Below are 23,068 nucleotides of genomic sequence, written 5' to 3'. Positions count from 1 at the left end.
TTCAGAAACCGAGGCTTGGTTGCCACCGTTCCTTTCCTGCAGTTGCCGGCAACAGCCCCCTTGACCCTTTCCAGGCCATTTTACCCCCCAAGACCAAGACTGGTAACGCAGCGCAGGTCAAGCGAGCATGTGTGGACGAAACCGCTACGACCATAGTACTTCTTATCGACCGCACTGCCACCCACCTTGCCGTTGAAACCTGGCTGCAGAGAACGCAAACGCAGCAAGGCAGCTGTACATCTGACGCCCAAGATGCACCAGCCACTGCAAGTGAGAGTCTGACCAATAAAAGTTACTCTCAGCAGTTGATCGACTTGGAGAAAAAGGCGAACTCCATAGGCGACGAGCTTACTAGCGAGCATGGCGATATATTACGTCTCGTAAGGAACATCCAATTCCTCAAATATCTCCGATTTCAACAAGAGAAGCCTGGGGAAACGGTGACCTCTGCATGTGAGCTCAACCAGTTGCGAGATTTGCTTCCGCCCAGAGCTATTTGCGATCAGCTGGTAGAGGTCTACGAAACCAACTTTGAAGCCATCTTCCGCATTTTCCATCTCCCGTCTTTTCGTCGCCAGTATGCCAATTTCTGGGGCCCATCTGGCCAAAAACCCCCGGATATCCACGCCACATGCACATGCGCATTCTTGCCACAACTGACAGCAGTACTGTCAATTGCATCGCTGTTCGTGGACGGAGATTGGCACAGATGCCATACGGTCAGCTTCGATTATCCCACCAAAGACGCGGTTGTCCTTCTCCGTCATTGGGTGGCAAGGCGAGGTTGCGAGGACCGGAGAGATCTTGCTACGCTCCCGACTAAGGCTCTTGTGCTATTACTTTGACCTTGCGTGCTGATCGCCCCCGCGATCTGTGGATAGCGTCAGGATCGCTCCTCCACTCGGCAATGGCGAAGAGGCTCCACGGCAATCCTACCCTCTTCTCAAGGCCAATCCTTGCCAGCCGAATCTTCTATTGCGGACAAGTTTCACGAACTCAATGCCACGGAGGCGGTTTAGACAGCCAATTACTGCGCAGATATCTCTGATCGCTGCATCAGGGACCAAGAGGTCTTTAGGAGCCTCGCCAAGGATCTAGATCTGCCATGGTTATGAGTTACGGGTATTGATTTTTTCTAGTTCCAGTAGGTGTGGTATACACGGTATACTGTGTTGGTGAGGGATGACTGGCGGGCGGGCAAATCGGTGGTATCTTGCACAGGGTCTAGACGGTTTCGGAGTAGCTATAGCATTATGTTGGTGTTTAGCCCTTGTCATTGTATATACTCGGTCGTTCAACGGCTTTGAACAATCCTGTCTCGGTCATGCCGACTTCTGGCCTATGGTTGCTAGGCTCATAGCCCCATGTAATTGACCCTTGTTCATCTCTGTCGCTTCGGGAGCATACCATAGTCGCTGAGTGCAAACCCCGTCTTAACCGAGCGTAGACAAAACTCTGAAATCCAAGGTGGCCGTTGAATTACCTGATGGCAATAAACGCAGCGGTATCTTGGTACCATTCGATATAAGGCTAACGCGGACATACTGGCTACCCCTTGCCAATCTCACTGAGGCATGACGTTGTCTGACTAACTCCGATGATTCCCCACGGGGCCGCCTTGATTCGGGCCATAGATAGGGACTCAATAGTGTAAGTCGGAGAGACGGCCCCACACAGAGGGCATGTTGATTTATAATCAATGCCAGACCGTTAAGAAGCATCTATCATGTTGGACCCCCCTTTTTTCTCTCTCCGACGTGAAACCTTTGGTTATAGGCGTATCATATTGAGCGGCCTCTCCCTCCTTCTAGGTACCTGACGTCCCCAAGGATTCCTGCCGCCGCAGCGCCTCCAGCCCACAATGACGGGCAATGTCTTGCTTGCATCGCTTGGCTTTGATACATCATTCCAAGGCCCTAGTTTTTTGTCACCTACGCCTCCCGCTACTAGCTCGCTTAAGCGGCATTCTCAGGTGGAAACATCCTTTACATCGCAGACCCAAACAAGTCTCAGCTTAGACCCAGTGAGCCCGGAGGAAGCAAGCAATGGGCAACCGCATAACCCTCGATCAACGGTTCAAAATGACCGTGCTCGAGCAGGGGGGCATCGGAATGCCCAAGGCGACCAGGCCTGGAAGGTGAAATGGCGCCTGGCAAGTGCTTGCCTGATGAATTTTGGCAATGGCATGAATGACGGCGCTCCGGGGGCACTTATACCTTATATCGAAGAGGACTACGGCATCGGCTACGCTATCGTCTCGCTGATTTTCATCGCCAACGCCGCGGGTTTCCTTCTTGCTGCACCATTAACTCACACCATTAAGACAAAACTCGGGTATCCCCTGAGTTATGCACTGTCCATGGGTTTTCTGACGGCTGGGTATGTCGCCATCTCCTGCCATCCTCCGTTTCCAGTTGTCGTGGCCGCGTTCTTCCTGCTCGGCTTTGGAATGGCGCTCAGTATCGCGATGAACAATGTCTTCTGCGCCAATCTGTCCAACTCTACAACGGCGCTGGGCTGTTTCTCGGGTGCTTATGGGTTTGGAGGCGTCATCGCGCCTTTGATCGCCACGGCCATGGTCTCGACTGATATTCAGTGGACGTTCTTCTACCTCATTACTTTGGGAGTTTCGGCGCTGAACCTGGCCTTCTCCGCCTGGGCGTTTATGGGATACGATGAAAATGCCGCGATGCCTGCTATCTCAGAACCGCCGCCCTCTTCATTCTCTGAAACCATCGCAAACAATACCCCAAGCAGCCGGTTCCACCTCCTTAAGACCACTCTCCGCACCCGCACAACCCTCCTCGGCGCCCTCTTCATCTTTGCCTACCAAGGCGCCGAGGTCTCCGTATCTGGCTGGGTCGTCTCCTTCTTGATAACCTACCGCGACGGCTCCCCCAACAAAGTCGGCTACGTGAGCGCCGGCTTTTGGGCGGGCATCACACTGGGCCGCTTCCTCCTCGTGTATCCCGCGCACCGGATCGGTAACAAAATCGCAGTCTTCCTAATGGTACTGGGTGCAATTGGGTTCCAACTGCTAACCTGGCTTGTTCCCAATATCATCGGCGAGGCCGTTTCAGTTGCGATCCTCGGCTTCCTGCTAGGTCCGGTCTTCCCGTGTTCAACAGCTGTGTTTGCGAAGCTTTTACCGAGACGCATACAACTGCAGAGTCTGAGTTTTGTTACGGCGCTGGGGAGTAGCGGGGGCGCGGTTTTTCCTTTTCTTACGGGGATCCTTGCACAAAGAGTCGGCACAGTTGTGCTTCACCCGGTTTGTCTGGGGCTTTATGCGGTTATGGGGGTTGCGTGGTGTGGCTTGCCGAGGGTTGAGAAGCGGTCGGAGTAGGATGGATATATATAGAGCATACTGAGGGATCAGTGTAGTTGTCGAAATAGAACCACCATTTGAAACCATCCAAACGTACTGGAAGGCCAATTGCGTCCGAGGCACTGGACTATCTCCTATTTAGAATGCTTAGACTCTCGCCACGTAGGCTAGGCTATGCCTATCTCCCGCCCTCCTCTTTCTCCCTGCACCGTTAACTCGGCAATCTGCATTTTGCCGAGACATTGATCGGTGACTCGGACGGATGCTCGAAGATCGCCGCCCTTGATCTAGACTTCCCGGCCTGCTCCGGGGTAAGGGTCCTCGCAAAATGACCCCGAAACGGGTTACCCCAGCCTACCTACACAAGTGGAGGGGTTCGCCAAGTTGACGTCATTTGTTTTCAGCAACGCAGGAAACAAGCAGGCGTAGTGAGTTTCTACAAGGGACTAGCTGTCTTCAGAGTCTATTCCAATGGGTGAAATTCAGGAAAATGAGCAGGTAACCCATCATGATATGATAGGCGAGGGCAGCAACGCCAACAGAGCAAGGCTCATGGCACGTGACTTGGCCTTGAGTGCGGAAATGACTTTACCCCGCCGCGCCAAGGCCGCTTTTAACCCGCAATACCTGATGGTACGTTAGCCGTATTTGGCTTAGGGCTTAGAGAGCGGGGGGCTATGGAGCCTGCCATGACATCGAGGTCTTCGTATAAAATAATGTTGACTCATACTTGGATTTTCATAACACACATCAACCCGACGAGCATCACCACAATCTGTCTCACACTCAGGTACACTTTCTCTCTAGCAACCTTCCAAGCCACCGCCATGTCCTCCCCAAACCCCGTTGACGCCCCTCCCCACATCCTGCAGCTCCTCGCGGACCTTCACAAGAGGTCACTCGAGCAGGAAGCTGCCATTGCCAATGCCAGAGAAGGCAAGATCTTCTCGTCCATGGTCATTGGCGAATTAGGCGACAAGAAGGATCCCGCCGCTGAGTTCGACAAGCTGATGCTGGACAAGTTCATTGCGCTGGATGAAGACAAGTGCCAGTTTACATACCAGCTTATCAATGCCATGGGTGCTACGAATGTTGTTGAGGCGGGTACGAGCTTTGGAGTTAGCACGATTTACCTTGCTCTTGCTGTTGCTAAGACTAAGGCTGCAACGGGAAAGGAGGGGGTTGTGATTGCGACTGAAAAGGAGGCTGAGAAGGCAAAGATTGCCAGGGAGTACTGGAGGCAGTGTGGTCCTGAGGTTGAGAACCAGATTGACCTGCGTGAGGGAGATTTATTGAAGACGTTGAAGGTGGATTTGCCAGAGGTTGATCTGTTGTTGCTGGACAGTTAGTATCCCCCAGTCCTTTGCGTTCTGCCGATGCCCTTGCTCACTCTTCGACAACAGTCTGGTCCAAGCTCGCCCTCTCCACGCTTAAGACTGTACAGCCTCGCCTCCGGCACGGCGCAGTCGTCTTGGTGGATAACACCATCTCTGGCGCCGGGGGGTATGCAGACTTGCTGGCTTACCTTCGAGCGCCTGACAGCGGGTTCCGCAACATGACTCTGCCGTTCACGAATGGGTTTGAGATGTGCGTGTACATGCCACAGCCAAATTAATGAATTGGCTTTGCTGAGAATGCTCGGTTGGATTACCTAAGTACCATATCCGGGGCTCGTCATTTGGCTCAATCACGACTCCCTCGGGATTAATCGTACTTGGCGAGATCTTTGTAAAGACTCTTGACATTACAGCATCCGTATCGCTGTCGAGGGATAGGAGATAGTACGTAGTTGGGTGGAATTGCTGCATCCGTGTCCTGCGGGAAGAATTGGTGTCGGCTACAAAAATAAAATCATAGTATGCCTGCCAACAGGAAAATGCAATAGATGACGTCTTCATAAAACATCATTGTCGGCCAGGAACCGCTGCACTATTGAAATCCAAAATTTATGAAGCTCCCTAATAGTCCCAGTGCGGTATATATCCTCACGTATAACCAACCCGCTGTCCCGTCACGAGAGAGGAGTATTATAGCCCCAAAGTTCATAATAATAGCTCTCAAAAATCCAAGCGCAAGCTATGCGGTATTACCTTAACTCCTCTCTAAGTATTGCAGGTGTCTTTTGTAGGTATTGTATCACACTAGTGAACTTCGTAAGCAGCACCGCAAGGCTGCATGCGAGGCTGCCCTGTTTGCTTTTCTCTCCCAAAAACATTGCCCAGCAGATAATCAGGCAGGCCAAGTAACGCAACGTGCCCTATAGGCCAAAGGGCCAGCAGGCCCGTGCCTCTTTAAGCGGGGTAGTTGAGGCCAACTTACCTTGACCCCAGGATCCCTCTTTTGCCCATAACCCCACCGCATCCCTACTAGTAGTCCCTTCCGAAGCTGTGCATGATGATGGCTAGGGCCTTCAACCGCGCCAGTGACTACTTCCGTCAAGGATCAGCCATGATTGAACCAGCGCGCAAGATCATGAAGGGCCTCATCGCGGCACGCTCCCACGCCGACAAGTTGCAATACGTCGCCGGTGCGTTCGCGCTCGCAACGGGCCTGCAAACCGCAGCTGTCCTCAGCATAGCCCACAGAGGGAACACAGGGGTTTGCCTGCTGGGCCAAGTATCGCGAAGCCTGCAGGCCATCAGCGTGCACGTCACCGCCCTGACGGCGCTGCAAGCTCCAGAGTTCGCGGCCCAGGTGTGGAACATGCTCCTGGGCGCCATGGACAGCGCACACCCGGACACGTGGTATCTGGTCTTCCACCCCGATACCGCGTGGCGACATAATTTCGCCGCGAGGCTCAGGGAAGATGGGCCGATCTCGCCGCAGTTCCTGGGGATATGGAACGACCTGGATGAGATGGTGTTGGTGATGCAGGCGATTCGGCGGGAGGACAGGAACGGCGGTTGCAAGGTGCACCCGCGCTTCGAGATCCTTATACCGACGTTCTACCAGATTCGGATCGAGGAGCCTCTTTTCTTTCCGGAGAGCAGCGCGCCGTTTCGGCTCCGCGGGGATGTTTGCCTTCAGCAGCACATGGTGGTTATGAATCTCCCCGGTGAGGACGAGAACGACCATGACCACATCCAGCTACTTCCGCCGAAGAAGAGGAGCTTTCCGGAGTGGTTGTTCGGTATGTTACCTCCCGGAAAATATGTTTAGTATGGTACTGTCGGGGGTTCTCCGTCTAAGGATAGGGCAAGAACACGCAGTCTAATCAGGTATTTTCTTAGGCGACGAGGAAGAGCCCCGCGTGCTCGGAGCCCCGGAGGACGATGAGGAAAGCGACTGGGACGACCCGCAACGAACCCCCGATAGCTCGCACTTCGAAGATAAAGCGGCAGCGAATGATACCGAACCTGACGGTAACGAGGATGACAACGAGCCCGACGAGCCTCCATCTGCCGCGCGCGACTGTCCTTGCGAAAACAGATATACCGACGAAAGCACTATACACGAGAGTGAGGGGGAGGTGGTGGAGGAGGCGGAGGCAAAGGGGGATAACTACAATACAAGGCGAGGGGAGCGACGCTCATACGAAAATATACAGATGGGGGATAATGCGGGGCGAGAGAACTGGAAGTCGTGGGTGGCAGGATGGAACAGTCAGGGAAAGCCCTCGGCCCCGGCCGGCTCGTCGGTCGCAGCCCAGGGAGCCGGATGCGTCGTCCATTGGTGGCAGTTCCTGTACGGACCGGAGCACCACCTCTTCAGGGCGTCGTCGGCGGCGCCATCATCGCCGTCACCGAGGTTCCGAGTCTAGCTCGTCATACAGAGAAGAGGCGTCTATGTCAGCCTCGTCATTAGGTCAACGCTCCGAGTACAGCTCGCGAAGGAAGTCGCGGAGCGGTACAGATCTCTGAGCCGATGGTTGAGCAAGCAGTAAGGCTGGAACGGCACTATGTATCGCCCCTCGTGATATAGAAGCAAGACATGTGATGGAATCCCTACACTTTTTCATGCTGCTCATCCCCTCCACCCGAGCTATTGATCGCCGCCAGCGGTATCCACGATGCAATCCAGTTCGCAACCTTTGTTGTAGTTGTTGCCTCTGGTACAGTCAACCCGAGCCACCTCCTAATGTCCTCCTGTGCGATATGGCAGTTCTTGAAGCGCGAGTCGTATGGGAATTGCTGGACGTAATCAAGGAAGAAATCACGCGTTTCGTCGACGGTGCGAGGAGTGGAAACACTTTGTCCGTAGCGTTGCTTTGTCCATGAGAGCCCGTCAAGTATGATCTCCTCGTGGTACTGATGCGTCTTAGTAACTTCGAATGTGACTCGTTCGCATCCTGGGGCGACGACGCAGCGTTAACCTGGGTCGGTAAGGAGGGAGGGATAGGATCATCACATATACGTACTGATTCGCGACCGTCCGTCCAGACGTTCGAGCACAAAGAATATCCCGCAGCGTAGCAGAACTAGTAGGGCTGAATGCGCAAGAATATTTTTGCCCAGAGGTAAGCCAGTCAGTGCGCGTCGAACAACGAATGTTCGCACGATGACAGTCTGCGGGTGTCAAAGGAAGAAGCACAAATGGAGCACTGGAAGGGTACAGAAGAGTTAACTCACGGAATTAACCTGTTTGGTTTCCATGCCGCACAACTATCTCTTCGCATATACTCGGCCAATAGTCGAACGCAACGAATTATGTTAATAAAACGGCGAAGGGGACTTAAATTCCTAAGAGAAGGGTTCTGCCAACAGTACTTCCAAGATGGGAGATTGCAAATGACAGACTAGTGGGGGCTGAAGCAGCACGCCGATAACCATAGTATTCACGATTGGTACGATGGCATGTCCTACGTGGCGTGTGCTGACGGGCCCAGTTCAGCCGACTACACCTGGGCACCTGCAGGATTGATCAGAAGGTAATACCGAGTTGTCATAAGCCCCTACAAGCGTACGCAGAGGCCAATAGGCGTGGCGTACGGAGTGCCATATTGGTTGATGCCTGCACTGCAGTGATTGCCGACCATCCAAGCTATGAAATCGTAAAGCCTACCCTAGGTAACGCCCGAAGCAAAGTCCAATTACCGAATTTTACATTACCAGCGCCATCCAACCACAAGCTCAAAAGTATTTGACTGCAACATGCCCATCCATCATCGCGCCCAGATCCTCAATGAATACACTCGCCACCACGGCCGCAACCCCAAAGCCGATTGAGATATACCAAACTCTCTCGAACGCAAGTCTAAACGCCTCAATGATCGCCGGCCGGATGATGGCTATCTGCTCAGGCTTCACCTGGTCCGCAACGGTCATGACCCACTCCTTCCACGGGGTTGTGACAAGCGTCTCCATCATCGGCGCCAGGAGGTCAAAGTTGTAGAATTTCGCTTCAAGCGCCGCAGGCACAACGTGGCTGTACGTGTTCTTGACCAGTGCCACCGTGAACTGGTTGAAGAAGATGCTCGTGCCGATGACCTGCCCGACGGCGCGGAGACATGCTGTTAGGCAGGTTGCTGTTGCGAGAAGGTCATCCGGGCAGATTACGGTTACGATGATCTGGTTTGGGACCAGCACGCCGCCGATGCCGAGGAGGCTGAAAATAAGAGGCGCCCAGACGGTGTTTATGTCGGAGGTTTTGACCGCGGCCATGCAGCCGATTCCTGTGCCGCGTTAGTAGGGGTGTCATGGTGGAGATGTTTTTGGCGTAGCTTACCAATGACCTGAACAACGCAGAACCCGGTCATGATCACACGCAAATGGCTCTTGAATGCGGAGATGAGGATAGCAGAGATTATTGCGCCTCCGACGATACAGAACCCGTACGGCATTGTCCGAACTCCAAGCTCAACCTGGTCAGAGTCGTATACGCTCACGGCTTCCAGGACCCAGAAGATCAGCAGTGCGACATAGTTGATCCCCGCCAGCAGGATAACAACCATCAGTGCACTGAACGTCCTTGGATGCCGGAGTAACGTAGATGGGAACATAGGGTGGCTGGCGAAGAACTTCTCATACGCGAAGAACGCGAGCAGGAGCGCAATCCCAAGTGTCAAGAACGCGATGACCTTGCCATCATTCCACGGGTACTGCTGCCCACCCCAGTTGAGCGCGATAAGGAGGAAGACCAGACCACCTGTCATAATCAGACCACCGACGTAGTCAATCCGCTTGACTTTGTCCATCCACGTAAGACCAGCCGCGTTCTCTCGCGGAGGAGGGTTATAGAACCACCAGATCACGGCGGCCGTGAGAAAGTTCCAGACCGCAATCAAACACGCACAGTACCGCCAGTTGTGCTCCGCAATCAAAGCGCCGTAGAGACTCCCCGGCGCGAAGGGGAGAAAACTCGCAACGACAATCGCGATATAGTACCCACGATACTGTGTAGGCACAATCTCGGCAATCGCAGCAATAGCCATGAGCTCCTGGATTGCCATCCCAATCCCGTTGAAGATCTGGCCCGCCAGATACCCGCCTGCCGTTGGGGACGCCGCGCACAGAATCATGCCGAACATGGCGGAGAGGATGCCGGCAATGGTGATGGTCTTGCGTCCGAACAGGTCGGCCAGCGAGCCTGCGAAGGGGGCGATCACGCCTGTGGCGATCTGCTGCGTGCATGTGAACCAGAAGAGAAGATTTGAGGCGCCGAAGGAGGCCGAGACGAGGGGGAAGATGGCGGCGAAGAGGAGAGGCTGGATCTGGGAGCCGACGAAGGACATGCCGAACCCGGTGAGGACTCCGATGAATTGGAGGTTGCTGAGCTGTAGTAATTGGTCTTTGTTAGGGCTTTTCCACTGAAATTGGAATCATGGATATAATCAATAGGCATGCTACCTTCGGTCGACCAGCGTATTCAATCTCGCCATCCTCGGCCGTATGCGTGCGGTTGATGCTGCCCTCTTCGCTGGCGCACTGCATCTGGACCCGTGTCTCTTCCGTTTTGTCCGTACCCATGTCGACGGTGTCGCGCAGCGAAAGCCAAATGGTGAGCAGAGTAGTGGAAGGGGAGGCGAGCTCGAGCCCGGGGTTCAGACTCTGACCTTGTTTATATTATGGCGCAGTTGAAAAAATTCGACACGGGGTAAAACGACCAATTGTTCCAGTCCCACCTCCCCAAACATGGATCGTTCCATCTACTTTTGGTTCGCAGCCCTTACCCAGTTCGTGGTTGATCCGTGGCACTCTGCGCCCTGTGCGTCGATCCCTCGGTCCATGCCGAGATATCAAACATTTGGCCACGGTTCCATGCTGAGTCTAAAACAGTCCGAACCAGTCCTCGGCAAGGCATTTTGGATTGGTCGCATGGATCTGAAACAGGTGCCGCCTATCGTGATTTTACCATCCGGCCCCTGCTTGTGTAAACAGTTTGACCGGTGTACACGATGCGCCCAAGATGCGCCATAACATTGGGACCGAGAAGTGCCGCTTGCCTCGCGTAGAAAAAGTGAATTAATTACCGAGCCTTCTGTATAACTAGCTGGACCTCTACGTACCTAGGCTTGCGCGAATTGGTCTAAGCTGGATGGTTGGGGGCAAGGGCTACGGCGATGGAGATGGCGATGGAAACTTAGTTTGGCTGGGCGCGGTTTTTCTCATCGTGAGCTGAATGGGATTACCTATATTGATTGGACGAGAACTCATGTTGCAAAGAGGAGTAGGCGAGGGGAATCAGAACACCTCGAGGTGCGACACGGAATCGGTAAGCCAGATATATATGCGGCAGCTGGGACGGCCCTGGTATGTATGAGCTGGCGAATGGTTATATTGGGACTTGGTTTGTTTTAAGTTTTACAGTCCAAAGAACGTCTCATTGCCCTTTCCTCACGCAGTCAGAATGTCCTGATGACCGGGCTGTGGCTTTACTTGCATTCGCTGCCACGGAGTTCCCTGGTTTTCTACGATCGTACTTAATGCTGACGCGGAGTCAGGCTTAATATGGGTACCTAACGATGCTGAATGGTGAGCGCGGTTCTCCAGTGTTCTGCAACATAGTCACCATTGGCTGGCCCTGGGGCCCCCACATATGACATCGGGCTGGAGTCTGAACCCTGCAGACCGTCGATCTTGATCTCCATGTGAGATATGCGCATTAGGGCCACGCCACAATCGATAGCGCAAGATCTCATGCGTAGTCACACATCAAGAACACCATGCAAGGCAAAAACCAGGAACGAGGAGATGAAAATGAAGATGGGGAACATAATGGTAAGTCATCAAAGCGAAGCGAGCTGGAGTCTTCAATCAGCTGTAGGGTTCCCTAGTCCATAATATTTGCCGCTTGTAGCCTGGGGCCATTAGGAGAGACCCTCCAGTCATGCTGCACGCAGTGATAGGGTCTGCAGACTGGATCGGACAGAATTAATGATTCATTACAGAGATATAAGGCTTTTAATCCGCCTGTACGTTCCAAGAAATGATAATATTGCTAAAAAGAATTTTATATTAACATGGTGCTTTAGGGCTAGAAAAGTATAGGGGGGTAGGTAAATACCTCTTGAATACCTATCTGACTTATAAGGCTCATAATATGGTGGTACCATGGTACATCCTAACACAAACCAATGTCCGTACTTGCCATTCAGATGACCGTGAAAACAAGCGCCACCTCCTGTTCAGCATCCCCTGTTGAGTTGACCACCTGCCGGGACGCCCCGATACCATCCACGGGCCACGCAGGTCCATACGGCGGTGTCTCATCCTCATCACCGGCCCTGAAATAAGCAAGATCCTGATATGTCACCTACTCCCGATTATCCTATAACCAACAGCCCGACCATGGACAAAACTGTTAGCATTGCCCGACTACCATACAATTATACCACTGTCCAGCGCCAAAATCCATCTATATAGAGAATGCACGTACCTGCACATGACCTCGCCATTGATATCTCCGGTCGCAGTCCCCGCGAATCATCAGTGGGTATGGCTGAAGAGGCCTAGGAGAGAGCGCCATCCCATTTGTGCGAGCGATGCACCCGTCTTCGCTGACGGTGAAGTTGTAGCAGCCATCTCCTCCTCCTTGAGTCACTAAGAAACCTGAACGGTCCAGGCAGTACGTTCCGGAACTTCCGGTGATCTGGCCGTAGGAGCCTAGCTGTAGTATTTCCCAAGAATCGGGTCCTTGTGCGGTGGATAGCAGGGGGTTAGAGCGATAGGGCAACCAAAAGAGCAGTGTAGAGCGGGCAGAGCTGCATTGTGGGAAGCAAGGTATAATCGCTAGGTATCCGTCTGTGCGGTATAGGGTAGCTAGTGCTCTGAAAGAATGGAGGAGCGCGGTACATGTATCTTTTCTAGGTGTGGGTGTGGGAGGGACAAGTGTCAGTTTATATGTCCGTGGATGATGGCTGGCAAAACAATTTGGAAAAGGTCAGCCAGTTCCAAGTTGCCTTGGGAACCCACGTCAAGCTGAACGATGAGGCATTGGCTTAGCGGTCATGGAGTGATAGGATGCAAGGAGGCAAGCGACTATTGATTGATTGCTGTGGCGCTCCTCGGGCTATTATGCTTACGGTCTGGATAGCACGCACGGAGCTATCACGTAGATCTTCCTGTGCACTCCACACAGTATCTTTAGCTGTTGGAGATTGTCCACGCCATGCAAGGCTACTCTGTAGGCCCTTACCTTCACGCTATAGCTTTAGCCACTACCCGCCGCAGTTATAGTAAATGGGAGATTTCGTCCTAAACGACCTGCTGGCATCCCGGTGCGCTTTCAATCTTCTTATTACACCTACATAACACTGTGCGTGATGCGATTTCAGTAAGGTGCCCTGCATCAATGTCCAACCAAAAGCAAGGACGACAATCGCAGTATATGTACAACAATTTAGATATACGCAGCTCGTCCACGTTACATATATGGTACCATACCATATGGTTCACGAAAGGATGAGCGTGCTGTACCAACACGCATATAAACTAAACGACCCCCCTGAAAGGAAACGTCTCGGTAGACCCTGGGACTACTGTAGGTAACCACCCGCACCCAGACCGGAGCAGCCTGGGTTCCAACAGAGCGAGGGTGCGGTGAGCGTCATCAAAGCTGACGAGGGATCCTCAACTGCAAGGCCTCGGCTTCACCATTCCCACCGTCAACGGCGTCGCCTTGGAGAACACTCCCACCACCGCTATCGACAACCGATCACACCAGGCCGTAAGAAACTCGCCGTTGAAACGTGGAACACCCAGCGTCCAATGGACCGGGGAGACTAAACGTGCCCGGGAATTAGATGTAGCTTTCACCGCTGTACATAAAGCCGACCCGACCGGTTGGGATTAAGTATGGCCATGGAGATGACGAGGGCCAAGGGGAGGATGAAGGAGAGCATCGTGAAGTCACAATGGGGGGAAGATGTCTTGAAGAGAATAACGGTGAGTTTGCAGGTGCGGATGATCGAAGGACTCCGCTGTATCGGTAGTTTTGCCGGGCGTCTTGTCCTGTTATTTATAGCCTGCTATCATGGTAGATAAAATGGACATCTTACGAACTTCCAATCATCTGTAAGTGTGCTGCATACGAATTGCACAAAAGGAGCGTTTGAATACTACTATAGTACAACATGACGGTTGGGCTTCAGGCCCTCGCTCCAATTATGTTGATTTAGGTAGACAATCTTCCCCAGCGTTCTCCGTGGGTATCGAGAGATCCTTACCACAATTGACCTGAGTTCAAAGTACTTTGTATCCTGTTACTGTAGGCCTCAAGGTTGGGACTTGAGGACATTGATCCATTCCTTTTTTTTTGGGAAGGCCATAATTAATTGGAGTACGCAGTAAGGAGTCGGCCACCTACCCTTATGCTACAATATGGCAGGTAGTCATGCTTTTACAGTAATACACCGCGATAAGTGAGACGTATGGCAATATGTCAATAGACAAGCAAAGCAATCGAACACAAAAGCAACAAACAGGCCACACTAAAGAAGCAGGGTAACCCATGATTCTAAGCATTGCAAAGCACTTGGGTACCTGGTATACATGAGGGATGTAGCCAAGTGAAGGGATGGGCCCAGGGCTCGGGAGCAAATTCCAGGACGCATTGGAGGACACAAAGAACAAAAGACGTACCTTATATAATATGGTAGCTAGAGAGTCAATACCTGCCAATTCCATAAACCCAATAGAAAGTGCACACACGGCACCATAACAGTACAAGCAGCCCAATATACCATACTAGCTACAAGTCAAAATAGAACCCGAAAGATGAGCAGTTGCGACACCGTGACCCCGGACTATGGTACCATAGGCTTCCATACAGCTAGTCTTGACGCCTCAGTTGCACTGTCACAGTTTCACTATCCCCGCTGTTCACCACATCCACCCTGCAGCACCCGGGGACCAGTGTCGTTGGCAACAGGCCACTCCGGTCCATATATAACGCTTCGCTCGCCATTCTGCACACTGAACCAGATGAGGTTGTCCATGGAGTTGCCGTTCATGTCGCCGTCGTGCAGATCCATGACCAGTGTAATGTTAGTCTTTTGGTATCAATGCTAATGAAGCGCGATAGGGCACAAACGGTACGGGATGAACGGATTCTGCAGCTCGTAGATTCCAACCACGCTCGGCGGGCGTCACTTTATACCATGGTATTAAGCTTGCTACCTCGGCTTCAGGTACATAGAATGGCCAGATCTGTGATCTGCACAAGCCCGGAGCTCGGCCCAAGGCTGTGGTTGGGTTTCGCAATGAGGGTTTTGATGGTGGACCACGGAAGGCATCCATCCATACATTAACACTCCGCGGAAACCTTTAGGAGTAGACGGGGATCGCTCATCTAACCCATACAGACCCAGCATGACCTGTCACATTAACAGGGTGAGGATCTCCCCTGCAGGACGCCAGGACCCCATGCCTACCCCCGCTTGATGAGTGAGACCTGAAGCCACGGTCCACCGAGTTAAAGAACAATTCGGCCGATGCAACAAAAAAAATATGTCCCATTCTAGGTTACCTCGGTGGCTGGCTGAGCAAGAAAGAAAAAGAATAACAACCCTGTCAGCTGTGCTAACACCCCCGCGCTGATTAAAATGGTCAACGTACGGAATATACCCTTGAAACATCTCCTGACAAGGTGTTCATGCCCTAAATCTTTTTCATATATGTATGCCCACCCGCCTCGGTTGTATCTAGGTCTAAACGCAGATTCTAGGCCCAACTGTGCAAAAAAGCTTAAAGAAAGGAGGCACGCTTACAGTGTCACCGTCACGCCGATTGTACAACTTGACTAACTCTGGTATTAGAGTTCAATAAATGGAGCTGTCACCCCTGCCATGTCCCACAAGCTAATGCAGCTTAGATCCGGGGTTCCGGACCTGGCGTCTCTTTCAGCTGCAGTATGCCCTTCCCCACCGCAAATGAGACCATTTGGCTTGCTTATTGCAACGGATTCAACTTTGTAGTTGATCTTCAACAGCGCTGTGTCCCGTGATGTGGGAAGCGGTTGGCCAAGAAGTACCATGCCATAGGTACCTACCTGGGTATTAATGAAGCAGGACACGAGCTAAGTGGTTGAGTACGGTAGACCTTGGTTTAAAGTACGGATCTTATGATGTTGGGTGGCTTATACTGCAACTGGTACAATTGACTTAAAGCCCTAGACTAGAGGTCGCTAGGACAGGCTGCTTTGGCCAAATGCATGCAATGGCTTTACTGCACATCACGCACTAGGAGGGTATGGTATGAGAACATTTAATCTAGCCTTGATCATTGTTGAATCAGAGTAACATACCTAAACTGCATAAGGGGTGGAGAGTTAAGCTGGGCCATCAAGGGACCATGTATCGGCACGGTAAGCAGCCGTGCCATTCATTACCTGTGGATATGCATGGTATGGATTACATGTTCAACCACCCCTTTGGCTTACTGGGTAGGTCTACTCCCATTCAGCTCTACGGTTAGCCTTGATTCCAGTCAAGTAGTGGTGGTGGGTTTCCTCATGTCAAACCAGAATCCCGCATCATCACTTTGAGGAAGCAGGGAATGAATAACGAATTTCCCGTAATCAACCTCAAATGTTCATTCAGATGTATATGGGTAGACATTACAACCGCAAAACTGACCAAGATGACCATAGCGCAAATAAATAGATATAGCCCCAAAAATCCTAACCCGGCTGGCAAATATACCTACCTATAGATATATGATACCATGGTACGGCAAGGGAACGAAGTCCAGCGTCACAGTCACCCCACCATTCGAATCGCCTTGAAGATACTGCCCGTAACCTGGATCACCACTAACCAACCACTGCGGCCCATAGGGTATCACGACTATGCCAATCCACCATACCCGGAATCGGAAGTCTGTAAGCAATGCCACAGAGTTAGCTGCTGGGATTAAAGGGCATCGGTAGGTAGGTAGGTAGCGGGGTAGGTAAGGCCGATCGTACAGTAATAGCATCGCAGCCAGGGGACGTACAGCACTGGTGTTGGTCCATCCACTGCGGAAGGTGCAATCATTCTGGAAGGTGATAATGTGCAGTGCATCGTAGTTGACCAGCAATCGACGCGGAACCGGGTAGTAAGCATCGCTGAGGCAGCTCTGGCCGTCAGAAACAAAAGCTGCGCAGGAAACCTCGTCTGATGGGACAAGGACCGCGTTGCGGTTAAAGCAGTTAAAGGCCCTCCATTAGATGGCGCACCAGAAAACCAAGCACAACTTTCACAACAAAGTCCGAGTCGCTGCTACCACGCCCACCAGTCTTAGGGTCCACGGCCAAGAGCTAATTACAATCAGTAAACGCCCACTACGGCCCGTAAACAAACTGTGTGGTTTATAATACCGAGTGGTCTACTGCGACCCTAGATCTGTGGTAGCCTCAAGACCCAACCCACGACCTAGTCCTGAAACCTTAACCACCCCCGCCGAGAGAGGAGGACCATCTGGCTGGGTCAAAAGCCGAGGACTGGTCGCCCGACTGGGCCCATGCAAGGGCCTGTCCTGTTATACTAACAAGATCGACATCTGTCAGCAGCTGGTGCTGATCCCTGCGTTCCCAATCCGAGTGATCCAAGGCTGACATGCAGGATCTCCAGCTCGACTAACAAGTGCCTGCCCCAGCATAACTAAAGAATGTCATACTGCAACTCCGGAGGTCCAGCATCGACTTAAATGTCAGCACGGAGGTCGCACAGGCCTCAGCTGTATTCTAACCCCGCACAAAAGGGAGATGAATAACCAAGTCTGACGGGGTGGCTTCCGGGGTGCCTATGCCGGCACAGGATCAGCGGTCGATCACAGCACATTGACCTTCGTTCTCACCCCGTACTGCAGCTGCTCGGTTCCTATCTTTGAGGATGTGGTTTATCTGCAGGGTCAACGCGCACTTGACGCAGAACCCTCAGAGTTTTGTGACATCATACCTATCATCGGTAGCAGGACGAGAAGCTCGTGCATGATGTTCAGCTATCATTGGTAAATGGTGCTGTATTACGCCTGCGAAAGGCTCGAGTCGCAGTCCGGGGCATGAGCCGTTGACAGCGTTTCCTCACCCTTTATCGACTCGGGAGAGTGCAATGCACCATGGCCATCACGGCACCTTGCATGCTTTATATTGATTAGAAGCAGTGGGAGTTTTTATAGCGAAGAGGAACCTATCGAGGTTCGACAATGACTGGGCGGTATCCGTGACTAGGCACAGAAATGAACTCGGTTTTGTAATGGAATATCATGAAAAATAGTGGCATCATCCCAGTATCAAATCATGGGGCATTCTAATCTCAACCTTGATATCAAAGCAAAGAGAAATGCCAGAAATCAATAACCCTACGGACTGGCTGCTAGGTATGGCATATATCAACGGCACCTCAACCAGTCACCACAAAGTTCAGGTAGACGGCCTCCCCACCGGTCGAGTCACACTGGAGGTACTCCCCATCCTGAGAGTTGCCACCGATCCATCACTCTGGTCCATACAGAACCTCTTGATCCTCCCCTGACTGCTGGTAGAAAAACGCCAAGTGGGAGTATGTGCTTCCACCGGGGGCTGATAATCTATGGGTACAGCGCGACGAGTTAGCTGCCGAACCAGAAGAAGCAGTACCCTTGGGGCGAAATATGTTGGAATTGTATATAAAAGGCTTATCACTTGTCTATACACCCACGTAGTAGCCGAATCGCAGCGATCTTTGAATGCAAGACGGTGTGGCGCGCCGAAGCCGACGACAATTGCGCCCGAGGAGCCTCCCAGGGTTAGGCAGCCGGCCCCGTTGAAGTGAAGACGGTACAATCGGTGTTCGATTCGTCTCGCTGGCTCAGTTCGCCAAGGATGTTGACGCAGTTGGCACGGGTGACGAGAATGCCTTCCGTGTTGTTGGGGATGAGGTTGTTGGGGCTGGAGCCCTGTGCGAGGCAGGTGGGGGCCAGTGATAGGCCTGAAGCAAGGCAGAGGGCGCGAGCTTTATTGCTAGAGGGTAATAGCAGGCTACTGAGACAATGGGCGTGACCTGAGGTGTAAGAAGGGATGCTGTGAAACGAGCTGGGTGGCTAAGAGCCCACTTAAAAGGTTGGAGTGTCTTTGGCGTTGGAGGGTGGGAAGCGGCTTCATGGTTATCTATCGACGATGGCGTTCTCCTCAGGCAGACTAGAGGTTGACTGGGTCAATGCACCGTTGATCAAGCTTGCATCCACACCCCTTATTACGATGACAATGTAGCACCAGGATTCACTATGTAAATAATGCCGGTGGACAATGGCTGCTCCACTTTCCTGGGAATCAGGGATCCTTCCACCAGATAAAGGCAGCAGATCATTTAGGTTGTACAATCACTGGCAACCCCCTACCTAGGTAGCATATACAATGTAACAAGGACAGGTTAATACAAAACTCACGTTAGCAGAGATCTTACCTAGCCCACATCTCCGCAATCCAATAACCTCAAATCTTAGACTACGATAAAATATACAAACTGTTATCCTACCACGGTAAGCTACTTTAAGTTATGCGCAGTGGTGAAGATGCTCGTCCGATCCTCTCGACCGTTATTATTTCCGGAGGATAGAGTGCGCCGCGATACTAAACAATAGTACTCTCCTTGATGGCAGCCCTGCGGATTTTAGAGGATTCAATGTTGACTTTCCTATACTATGCTATCATTGCGCAGTTGTTACAAAGAGCAGGACGACCAATTGCCCAGATGGGAGGAAAAACTGAAAATAACCGGCATGTCCCCAACACTCACGGTAGTAATACCATAGGTACATCCGCGAACACTTAACATTTGACTTGGTTAAAATACTACTCCTGGCCAGAACCACCACCAGCCGCCCACTCGGGCCCATAGAGCACCCGGCGATCCTGCCCCTCCTGCTGCGTGAACCACGCTAGGCGGCGATATGTCGGTCCCGACTCGCCGAATTTCTAAATAGAGAGACCAATTTGATTAGGTCCATTAATAGAATCAAGGCGGGGAGGGGCGTGTCGCGGCAGGAGTACTATACATACAAGTTGACCAAAAGCCCAGCCATCGGTCTGCGATGAGGAATCCTGCCGTGTAATGCGGTGCGGTGCATCGGAGTCTACCACGACCGCACGGTCGGGATTGTCTGCGGCAAGGCAGCCATTGCCGTCGCTGACAAACGTTCTACATCCCGGTTGTTCCCTTCGAGCTCCGTTAGATTGCCGTCGTAATCAAGGCAGCTAGAGCCGCTGATGAGGATGCCACGGGCGGCGTTGGGGATCAGGGTGCCGGTGGAGACTTGGGCCGTGGAAGATGGGGCCAACGATAGGGCTGAAACGATAGAGAGGAAAAGGATGTTTATGGTCATGGACTGCGAACCGCGACGTCGTGGTAAACGTTGGAACTGCCTTAGCAAACAAAACTTATGTTATAGGCGTAGCATGACTTCTACCGCTGGAGTTACTGGTATCCTCCTGAACATTGTTTACGTCGCCCTAACCCCTGCAATCTCGACCACGGTGGAGATGGGATAGATCAAGGGAACCTGACAAACTCTCACGTCAGCACCCTAGAGAACTTGGAAGCTGCCTTTTGACGTTGACATCTCCGCGGCCCCTTCAATCTTGCAGAAGCAAATATAATCCGCGTAGATCAGCGTCATAATATAGGGAGGAATACGATTTCCAGATCGATGTACGCTCTGTCCCTGTACTTTATTGCACCCCAGAAAGTAATTTCAGTGCCATGTGATGTAGCAGTGCCTCATTGTTTGATACTTGCCAGATCCTTAAATCATTGAAAGGGTAATGTGCAACAAAGTGGACTTTATTTATTACTGTTGTGAGGCTGACTGATCGATGCAGAGCACCGCAGACCACTCACGTAGCATATATTCTCTGTCTTGATGTAGATTTCGGGCTGCCCGCTTTTGCCCTTGATGCGAGCAGGGGGGCCAGGAGGGGAAAGATACGCTTGACTGATCTTACGCCATGTAAGGGTCTTAGGCTTCTGTCCTTGGGTTGCACTAACCACTGTGATGGAAATCTCCTACCTAAACAGCCAATCCCCAGTACGCCCAGTACAAGTGATGTGATCCGAGATAAAGTTGCAGGATCTTCACTCAGGGCTACAGGCTGCATACCCTGGTCATCTGTGCGCTTTATTACAGCCACTCGGTCGCAGGATGTGATTGAGGCTTCCCTGCCTGCAGTGTGATTAGCATGCCCAAAGCTTAGCCGCACAATCTACGTAAAGCAGTACGCAGGTCTGATACCTGGCTGAGAAGTTAACTTCTCGTTCGATTCTGTTTGGATGGGTGTTGATCGTGACAGGATCGGCATTTGCTATACGTCGATCATCGTGCGTAGAGGTTACGGGAACAGGGCCAGGACACAGTCCACTATGGTATACAGTACCCTTGGGTGTCTTGAATTGGAAGCTAAGTCCTGAACCACTGCCAGCCAAGCCTATCAGGTACATTCACTTCAGACCTACCCTAGGTACCCCTCCGGGAATGGTACCCAGGTCTTGGCTGAAGACGAGGTCTCTGAAACAAAGCTGCCGAAATGATTGGTCTTCCAAGAACAGCAGTGGTATAGGTATGTGCTGTGCATTGCCAAGATGATTAACGCTCTAACCCACTAATCCTATAGTCTGTGATACAGAGCACGCCGCATTACATTACATTCTACGTGTACCATGTCGGCGTAGGGTGTTCACCAAGCAGCGCATACCTCCCAACCTCTCGTCTCTTATACGCAACCGGATCATGCAGCGTATGCGTGCGCACATCCCGCCAGAACCTGTCAAGCCCGTACTTCAGCCCTGTTGCTCTGGCGCCAGTGACTTCGAAGATCCCGCTCGTAACCTTTAGCCCAGCATCTGTCGTCACAATCTTCACGCTCGCTATCCACTCGGCTACCTCCCCGCGTTCTTCGGCAGTGATGGCAGCGCGATTACTGCCGTACTTGGTGTATAGAGCCGTGAGTTTGTCACCGGCTCTGTCCGCTAAAGCCTCTGCAGCCCGAAGGTGCGCGAAGTACTCGCCGTACCGCTCGAGGATGTAGAACTCCTCCGTTGCGGAGTCCTTGTTGTCGCCGCCGAAGGGCCATGGGCGGGTATTGGTCTTGGTGTATTGGGAGGCAAAGGCCAGAGCGCCCTGTGCGATGCCGAGATAAAAGTTGCTGAAGACGAGCTGGATGCTGCACCTTTTATCAGTAGAGTGCGGACTAGCCTTTAACAGAGACGACGTACGTAGGAAGCAAGAGAGCAGCAAAGGACGTCAACAATATGTCTTCTCGGGGTTTCTTCGTGTCTGTGTCCCAACCCAGGGCATCTGTCCAAGGCACTCGGACATTCTCATGTTGACACCACCGGACTCGGTCAGGCGCAGGCCAATTGAGTTCCAGTTATGAGCGAACTGGATACCAGGCTGACGGGTCTCAACAAGCGCGAAGATGTGGCTTTCTGTGCCCTCGAGGACTCCTTCGAGGACTGTCAGGTCGGAGACGACGCCGCCTGTGTTGAGGAACTTCGCTCCGTTGAAAACAAGATCATCTCCGTCAGATGTGATCTTGAGATCACTATCCCGAGGGTTGACAGCTCCGCCAACGAAGTAATTATTCGTGATGATAAGCTCATGCGTCCGCTCGATTTGCTCTGGAGTCCCGACGACGTTGGCCGTTGTTGACCAGAGAAGGTGGTAGCCGAGCAGCATTCCGATTGAACTATACACATGAAATCAGCGACCAATACAAGACGTGTAATCATGAGTATGGAACATACCCGTCTCCCTTCGCAACCTCACGGATAGCCTGATACCCAACACTCCATGGCTGTTCGCCGCCACCATACTTCTTCGGGCCGAGGAGCTTCAACAGACCAGAGTGTTTGAGCAGCGCTATCTCTGCACGTGGTGACTTGTTCTCCTGGTCTCTTTGGGCAGCGTCCTGGGCAAGGACGCCAGACACCGCCTTGGCTCTCGCGAGCCATGACTCGGCGGAGTCGGGGAGGGTCGACCACTTAGTCTTGAACGAATCATAGACAGTGGGGTCAGTCGCGGGGACACTCGATGACATGGTGACAGCTGTGGCAATTTCCCTAAAGGCTGATGTAGACAATCTTTCAGGTACCGATCATGGTCAGTCGGGGAGCTGGTCCCGTATATCTACTCGCCCCAAGGACCTGGAGTCCGTATTGCATGCGATTCATCATTGATGATGCGATAGTTGTGATGCATGCCAATTTTGAGATCCCTGAAACTGAGAGGACAAAGGATGGCCAAGATGCATGCATCTCGTGTTCGTCAGATCGAGGGGCGATGTCGTTATCAGGCCCGATGAACACGATCGACGACCCACCGCGGCCGACCGGAGCCATCCATCTACGTA

The 23,068-nt window shown here is 52.2% G+C and overlaps 5 protein-coding genes across 5 annotated transcripts; 2 read left to right on the top strand and 3 right to left on the bottom strand.

Annotated features, from left to right (window-relative positions):
• Nucleotides 1–1,861: 1,861 nt before the first annotated feature.
• BDW74DRAFT_166452 (uncharacterized protein) lies at nucleotides 1,862–3,346 on the top strand (the record flags this gene model as incomplete). The annotated part of the gene is made up of 2 exons (XM_073726563.1): nucleotides 1,862–1,919; nucleotides 2,019–3,346. 2 exons carry the CDS (start codon nucleotides 1,862–1,864, stop codon nucleotides 3,344–3,346), a joined length of 1,386 nt encoding a protein of 461 aa, XP_073586553.1.
• Nucleotides 3,347–4,108: 762 nt separating this feature from the next.
• On the top strand, nucleotides 4,109–4,976 carry BDW74DRAFT_148111 (O-methyltransferase). Its single transcript, XM_073723648.1, has 2 exons — nucleotides 4,109–4,672; nucleotides 4,732–4,976. The coding sequence occupies exons 1-2, from the start codon at nucleotides 4,156–4,158 to the stop codon at nucleotides 4,941–4,943; spliced, it is 729 nt and encodes a 242-aa protein (XP_073586552.1). The 5' UTR covers nucleotides 4,109–4,155; the 3' UTR covers nucleotides 4,944–4,976.
• A 3,421-nt stretch (nucleotides 4,977–8,397) lies between these two features.
• BDW74DRAFT_189233 (uncharacterized protein) lies at nucleotides 8,398–10,233 on the bottom strand (the record flags this gene model as incomplete). The annotated part of the gene is made up of 3 exons (XM_073731927.1): nucleotides 8,398–8,939; nucleotides 8,993–10,040; nucleotides 10,114–10,233. The coding sequence occupies 3 exons, from the start codon at nucleotides 10,231–10,233 to the stop codon at nucleotides 8,398–8,400; spliced, it is 1,710 nt and encodes a 569-aa protein (XP_073586551.1).
• Nucleotides 10,234–19,516: 9,283 nt separating this feature from the next.
• Nucleotides 19,517–20,046, bottom strand: BDW74DRAFT_175607 (uncharacterized protein; the record flags this gene model as incomplete). The annotated part of the gene is made up of 3 exons (XM_073728384.1): nucleotides 19,517–19,639; nucleotides 19,724–19,824; nucleotides 19,860–20,046. The coding sequence occupies 3 exons, from the start codon at nucleotides 20,044–20,046 to the stop codon at nucleotides 19,517–19,519; spliced, it is 411 nt and encodes a 136-aa protein (XP_073586550.1).
• A 1,253-nt stretch (nucleotides 20,047–21,299) lies between these two features.
• On the bottom strand, nucleotides 21,300–22,756 carry BDW74DRAFT_189231 (thermophilic desulfurizing enzyme family protein; the record flags this gene model as incomplete). The annotated part of the gene is made up of 4 exons (XM_073731926.1): nucleotides 21,300–21,880; nucleotides 21,933–22,014; nucleotides 22,050–22,405; nucleotides 22,464–22,756. 4 exons carry the CDS (start codon nucleotides 22,754–22,756, stop codon nucleotides 21,367–21,369), a joined length of 1,245 nt encoding a protein of 414 aa, XP_073586549.1. The 3' UTR covers nucleotides 21,300–21,366.
• Between the last annotated feature and the right edge of the window lie 312 nt (nucleotides 22,757–23,068).

This window comes from Aspergillus multicolor (assembly GCF_047715735.1).
Source record: "Aspergillus multicolor strain CBS 133.54 unplaced genomic scaffold BDW74scaffold_5, whole genome shotgun sequence".
Classification (NCBI taxonomy): domain Eukaryota; kingdom Fungi; phylum Ascomycota; class Eurotiomycetes; order Eurotiales; family Aspergillaceae; genus Aspergillus; species Aspergillus multicolor.
This window is presented reverse-complemented; position numbering and strand designations above follow the sequence as displayed.

What these genes read in the sequence shown, in the direction of transcription:
- BDW74DRAFT_148111 (XM_073723648.1), top strand. Translation starts at nt 4,156, where the DNA reads ATGTCCTCCCCAAACCCCGTTGACGCCCCTCCCCACATCCTGCAGCTC. An exon ending in TGATCTGTTGTTGCTGGACA is followed by an intron (nt 4,673 to 4,731) that starts GTTAGTATCCCC and finishes CTTCGACAACAG; the next exon opens with TCTGGTCCAAGCTCGCCCTC.